Raw genomic sequence first — 5,938 nt, forward strand, 5'->3', positions numbered from 1 at the left:
TTATAATATTCATGAATGAGGTACGCAGAATATAAACTCATTATCAAAATTAGATGTTAAGTTACATTTAAAACATTTTTTAGATATATTAATTTTGTTTTCTCTAACATCTTGTTATCAACAAAAATCAGGATGTTGTTGTTGTCTTCTAATTAAGAGGCCCGCACAATGGACTAAAATCTCAATTGGCGAGGAATAGGATGCAGATGATACCCTTAATTTCAAGCCTTTCAACATTCAACAATATGTACTATAAAATATAAATATGAAACACTCTATACAAGCAAGCTCTAGTATTGTTGTTACAACAAGATAATCAATAGCCGCATGTTCTTATTTTGCCTATTATTATGTGGGTATCATATTCAAACCTCCGCCCTTATGTCCATTACACTATCTATTTGAAATTAATTTATTAGAAGTTATGTACACTATCTATTATTATGTGGGTATCATATTCAAACCTCTGCTCTTATGTCCATTACACTATCTATTTAAAATTAATTTATTTGAAGTTATGTACATATCAATCTAAACATCCTCCACTAGCTTTTCACTCAACTAATTAATCTATCGCAAATTTGTAGCAATTAATAATCAGATAACCCTTTTTTCATCTGCAATATTATACTCCCTCTTTTAATCGAAAAATATATGTATTCTTCATGTTACTATTATAAACAAAAATAACTATTTTTACTGTTATTAAGAAAATTAAATAAATACAATTAATTTTTTAAATTTTATTAAATATGAATTTAGTAAATTATCTATTTGAACATCAAATCATATACACTATTTTAAAACTAAATGTTTTTTTTTTTTTTAATTAATTAGAAATACTTGTATTAAATGAGATTTTAGGTCATAAGAGTGGCGGTGACAGGGAGAGGGAGTACTGTATTAATTAATATTCTGACTCAACTATTATTTTAGATTATTTGAGATGAGAATAATTTGGATTATGTACTGATTGTTTTTGTGAATGAATTTGACGGTAATGGAAAACAGGACTCAGTAGGCTCGAATATAACCTGGTGACAAAGTGGAGAAAGCTCAATGTTAAAAAATTTGTACTGGATTGAATTGAAAAGTTTCTGAGATCGATGTATTAACAAAAAGATTTTGTAAACAGAAACCATTTGATATGGACTTTATTAGCTAAACACCGATCTACCATACATTTCTCCTTCTTTCTCTTGGCATTTGTTATGTGCTAGCTGAAACAAATCAACAATTAAAGAAGCGAAGCGAAGAACTCAGTGGATTAAACCGTGTGTTATTAAGAGAGAAATGGAAGAATCAATAGAAAGCCGCTCAAAATTTGGACAGAACGTGGTTTAAGGTCACCATGGTTCAGTAAGCACGAAGAGATGCTAAGCTGCTGGTTGTGTCATTTTCAAAGCCGTGGACTACGAGAGAGACATATCACCACCAATTTCACCGATAACTTTCTCCACCTTAACCAACATATCTAACAATATGAAAATGGTACGTAAGTATTTTGGCTCAATTAGTAGATCATCACCATACAATATTAACAAAAAAAATGGATTTAGCACACGGAATGCATCTAATAATACGTATGCATTAAGAGCATGACTAAAAGCTTCCAGTGATATTTCTTTAAAAAAAACTTACACTGATATCAAGTACATAAAAAATATGGGATGCATAAAAAAACTTTATATTCAAGCCAAAGAAGATTAAGATATTTTCAGAACTCAGAATTTTCTATTCATGTTCTACCCTAGGACTGAAGAGAAAAAAGACAAGAACTAGGAAGAAAGAGGGATTGCTACCTTGGAAGGACGAATCTTCCATGTATCTCTGCATCAAAGAAAAAGAATATCAGGCATAACAAATAATCACTATAGAAGATGTCCTTCCCAAATATTCACAAAAAGAAAGCTTATGGCATAATGAGCATCATATGTAATAATGGTTATTAAACCATCAGGGAATGAGAAACCCAAAATATGTACCACAATTTGGGACTTGAGATCAATCTCCTCGGTAACAGTTGGTTGAGCTGCAACAATAAGATAATTTTATATTCAAATGAAATTGGATGTGGTAGAAATCAGAACAAATAGATTTGTTTTTTGGAAAAGGAAAATCAAAACAAATATCATGCTAAAACAAAAAAGTTCACCAACCATGGTTGACGCCAGAGCAATCCATCAGGAATGTGGCAAAACTGGGTGGCAAGGCTTCAAGGATGCCTTCAAAGTTGTGACAAGGAGTTGTTTCCTTTTTTAGGATTCCTGAAGGTTGCTCGCCTTCATTATTTATACATACTGGCATTTGTGGAAAGTAAGTGTCCCCCGGAGTCATAAAACTCGGTTCCTCAGAAGCTCTACAAGTTCAAACACAGCATTGCTCAGTATATATGTCCAATCTCCACCACAATTAAGTCAACCGATACTTCAATATAGGTAATGAGGGATTTGGCTACTCTATAAGGTGAGTTGGTAGTGAAGTGAGAAAATCAATGATTGATATTTCAACACTCATAATTTGTTTTGCATATCAGTATATGTATCTAATATCAACAGTTGATTGATTCATAAATGGTTCATATTACTCACTTTAGAGGAGCTGAATCAGAAAATAAAAGAGTCTCTACTCCATATAAAAGTGGGGAGAAAAGAAAAGTACAAAGGATGTACATGACAATAGAAAACCAAAGTAGTGAATGCTTATATATTAAACAGAGAAACAGAATGACAATTAACAATCAATCAAATCTCGACATCTCAGTCACATCTTCCTATTACCCCAACTATATCTAACCAATCACACAAAATCTCTTTTATACCTGTAAGAGTGCTTGTTTGTTGACATAAACTCTGACTGAGACGAAATTTCTGAACCAAAGTCAATATTTAAAGGTTCCGGGCCCTTGTCATCTTTCAGGATCTCCTGGGAAGGAACACAATCTCAAGAATCGATATGGAAAGAATGTGATTTTATAAGTGCAAGTGCAACCTCTTGTTCCATGTATTTTTGTGGTGATTTACTATATTATGATAAGCATCCATTACCTTCAAAGCACTAATGAATGATTGTGTTTCATAGATTGATGGAAATCGCATAGCAAACTTTTGAATCTGCTAAAAAGGAAAAGTAGCATCACAATTATCATACTATGTCTGAATAAGGCAGTGTATGTGTGCGACTAGATTCGTTATTCGTACAATAAACTAATCCTATCATACAAAGTTGAAGTAACAAAAGCGAGAATCAACATTGTAATTACCAGTTTGTTGCTGATGTTACTAGTCACGATGAAATCACATTAAGGCCGGTTAGCAACAAACTTATCTCCAAAATTAACACATGGCCACATAAAGTTAGAAAGATTAATAACTAGCCAATTGTTATGCAATCTTCAATGAAAAACTGTCCTGTCGAACTAATTCAATTAATTAAATTATCTTCGTAAGTCACATGAAAATCTAGAAAATATAGTTAAATTGATTTTTCAAAAATAAAAAATAAAAAGTTGCTCTGAAGGTTGGAACTCCTTCGTCACATCATGATCATCAAATGTACATCCAGAACTAAATCAACTACTAAATACATAAATTATAGATCGAAAAAAAATAGGACTAATCTAACTTTTTTTTATAATCGCTAATTTAACAATTTAATCGGTGAATATCGCTGTGGATATATGAATTAGCAACATCTTACACATCATTAATTAACAAAATAATAATCATGTAGTACAAATCATGCCTCGCCTCGGGAATCTCTGTAGCTCACTAGGACTGTTTTGATACCCCTGGCAGGAAATCCAGGATCGCACGATACTTGAGGCCACGAAAAATTCAGCTTCGAAACGTAATGTTCTTCCTGTCAAATTTCACACACAACAAACTTCACACTTAAAATTCGAAAAAAACCTTCTCCACCAACAAAATCACTTCCGATTCAAAATAAAAAAATAAAAAACGACTGAAACTAGCTTCTTAACTTCATAAATTCAAAAACAGTTACAACGATTAAGTATAACAACAACAACAGTTCAATTTTAGTTACAATAACAGATCCGATTTGAATAAATCTGAAGAGAGAAAAGAAATGAAAAAGTTAGGAGTTAATTAATTACAAGGAGTTTGGCGTTGAAGGAGACGGTGAGGATGACATCTGAGAGGGATAGATCAGGGGAGAAGCGGAGGAAGGCGGAGGAAGAGGAAGAGGAGATCCATGTGCCACGTGGAGGACGGTTACGGAGACGAGGAGGGAGAGGGAGAAGATCGGAGGAGGAAGATGAAGAAGTGATAAAAAGAGGAAAAGGGATGAAGCGTGCGAAGCAAATCTCCCACTCGTCTCTCAGTGAGTTTGTTGATGTCACTGCTAATGTTCCCGCCATTTTTTTAAATTCTCCCTTTTCTTTTCTCTCAAATCAAATATCAGCTCTGTAATTTATGGACAATTCCCTACGCGCCTGGATCCGTTATACTTATGCTTGGCGCCCAAGTCCCAACCGCCCGGCTAAATCGTAAATTAAAATTTAGGAGTTAACCATCAAATTAATCACCGTCTTTGTAAAGCACCTTAAAAATGCGTCTCTATTCAAAATAGTTTATATTTATGTCAGGTGAAGTTAAATACTTTTGTCAACGTCGGTTTGATAATGCTGTTAATTACTTTAACGTGGTTGGTTTAAGTGATTAAATTGGTTCTTGACTTTTGTTAGTTACTCTAAAAAACGTCTATGACTTTATCTTATTTAAAAATAGTCTCTAACTCTATCAAATATTATTCAGATAAAGACCAACTAGATGCATTGAAGGAAAAATATTAAACGCGAAGAGTAATAATGTTACTTCAAGAGCAACCTCATCATTAGCACCACCAAGCAATGAAACGTCCCACATTGAAGAATTTTTGTTGGTTTCGTCTGAAGCTATGAGCTTGTTTTCCAGTTCTTGCAATCTTTCTTCTCTGATATGTGTGAAATAAAATATTTGTCTTCTTTGAAGGAATAGGATGTGAAGGTTGCAACTTCTATTAATGTTGTGACTATAGTTTTTTGGGTATGATTTTGGGGACGGTTGTTTAGGAGTGTTTAATAAAAAGGGTGTTGACGATGGACATGGAAAATGAAGAGTGACCCATTGATGGCGAATGAAAGTTTTTTAAAAATGGGAAATGATGGTTGATTTGAAAATGGGGGTATTTGATAATAAAAAAAGCAAATAACTTCTTTTTTTTTTTTTTATGTTGCTTGTTATTTCATTGAATTCTAATTTGGTTACATACGTTAAAATGGGTTATCCGTGTTTTTTCGAGTCAGAACAAAAAACTTTGTTTTAATATAGATTGAAAAAATATTATCTAAATTCAGCCCTAGGTTGGTGATGGGTTGGGTGGGTAGCCATATTTTTTTAATATTATTTTTTATTTTTATTTTAAATTTGTTTGCAACTCTATTAATTTAAAATTTTTATTTCATGTCTATTTTTTTATGTATACTATAAATACATTATGAAGAAATCAATTTAAATGAGTGTAAATTATAAATCGATATCTAGTTTCATTTGAACGGGTGATACTGTTGGGTCATAGATGAGTAAGTTGATTGGATCTCTTTTAGATTAACTTTTTTTTTGGGTATGTGCCCCAATTTTACTATTTTTATATATTTTTAAATTGGTTTTGCGAGTTGCAGACTAGCCTAAATGGGCAATGAGTTTATTCAAACCGGACCAAAAATTCTTTTGAAAAATTTAGGCTAAAATAATTAGATTCAAGTCCTGTGTTTTAGAAGGCTAGACAGGCATGTCTATATGGGCAACAAGTTTATTGATGTAGTCACTGATTGATTGCACGCATTTGCGTAGTTAGTGATGGTGTGAATTTACTAGTTTATTGTAAAGGTTTATTTTAGAGAAAAATTTAATACATTTTAAAGTGGGTAAATATT

The 5,938-nt window shown here is 32.4% G+C and overlaps 1 protein-coding gene across 1 annotated transcript; it reads right to left on the reverse strand.

Moving 5' to 3' along the window:
• Positions 1 to 1,081: 1,081 nt before the first annotated feature.
• On the reverse strand, positions 1,082 to 4,549 carry LOC101489562 (protein POOR HOMOLOGOUS SYNAPSIS 1). The gene is made up of 8 exons (XM_004509614.4): positions 4,118 to 4,549; positions 3,745 to 3,861; positions 3,048 to 3,113; positions 2,822 to 2,925; positions 2,160 to 2,359; positions 1,986 to 2,032; positions 1,803 to 1,830; positions 1,082 to 1,474 (listed from the first exon to the last, which is right to left on the reverse strand). Exons 1-8 carry the CDS (start codon positions 4,379 to 4,381, stop codon positions 1,413 to 1,415), a joined length of 888 nt encoding a protein of 295 aa, XP_004509671.2. The 5' UTR covers positions 4,382 to 4,549; the 3' UTR covers positions 1,082 to 1,412.
• Positions 4,550 to 5,938: the final 1,389 nt, after the last annotated feature.

Source organism: Cicer arietinum, chromosome 7, assembly GCF_000331145.2.
Source record: "Cicer arietinum cultivar CDC Frontier isolate Library 1 chromosome 7, Cicar.CDCFrontier_v2.0, whole genome shotgun sequence".
NCBI classification, from domain to species: domain Eukaryota; kingdom Viridiplantae; phylum Streptophyta; class Magnoliopsida; order Fabales; family Fabaceae; genus Cicer; species Cicer arietinum.

Excerpts from the sequence above, each read along its gene's own strand:
- LOC101489562 (XM_004509614.4), bottom strand. The coding sequence starts at position 4,381 with ATGGCGGGAACATTAGCAGTGACATCAACAAACTCACTGAGAGACGAG. Across the intron at positions 3,862-4,117 it reads CCTTCAACGCCAAACTCCTT|GAAGAACATTACGTTTCGAA; the intron begins GTAATTAATTAA and ends GAAATTTGACAG. Across the intron at positions 1,475-1,802 it reads GGAAGATTCGTCCTTCCAAG|ATATGTTGGTTAAGGTGGAG; the intron begins GTAGCAATCCCT and ends TCATATTGTTAG.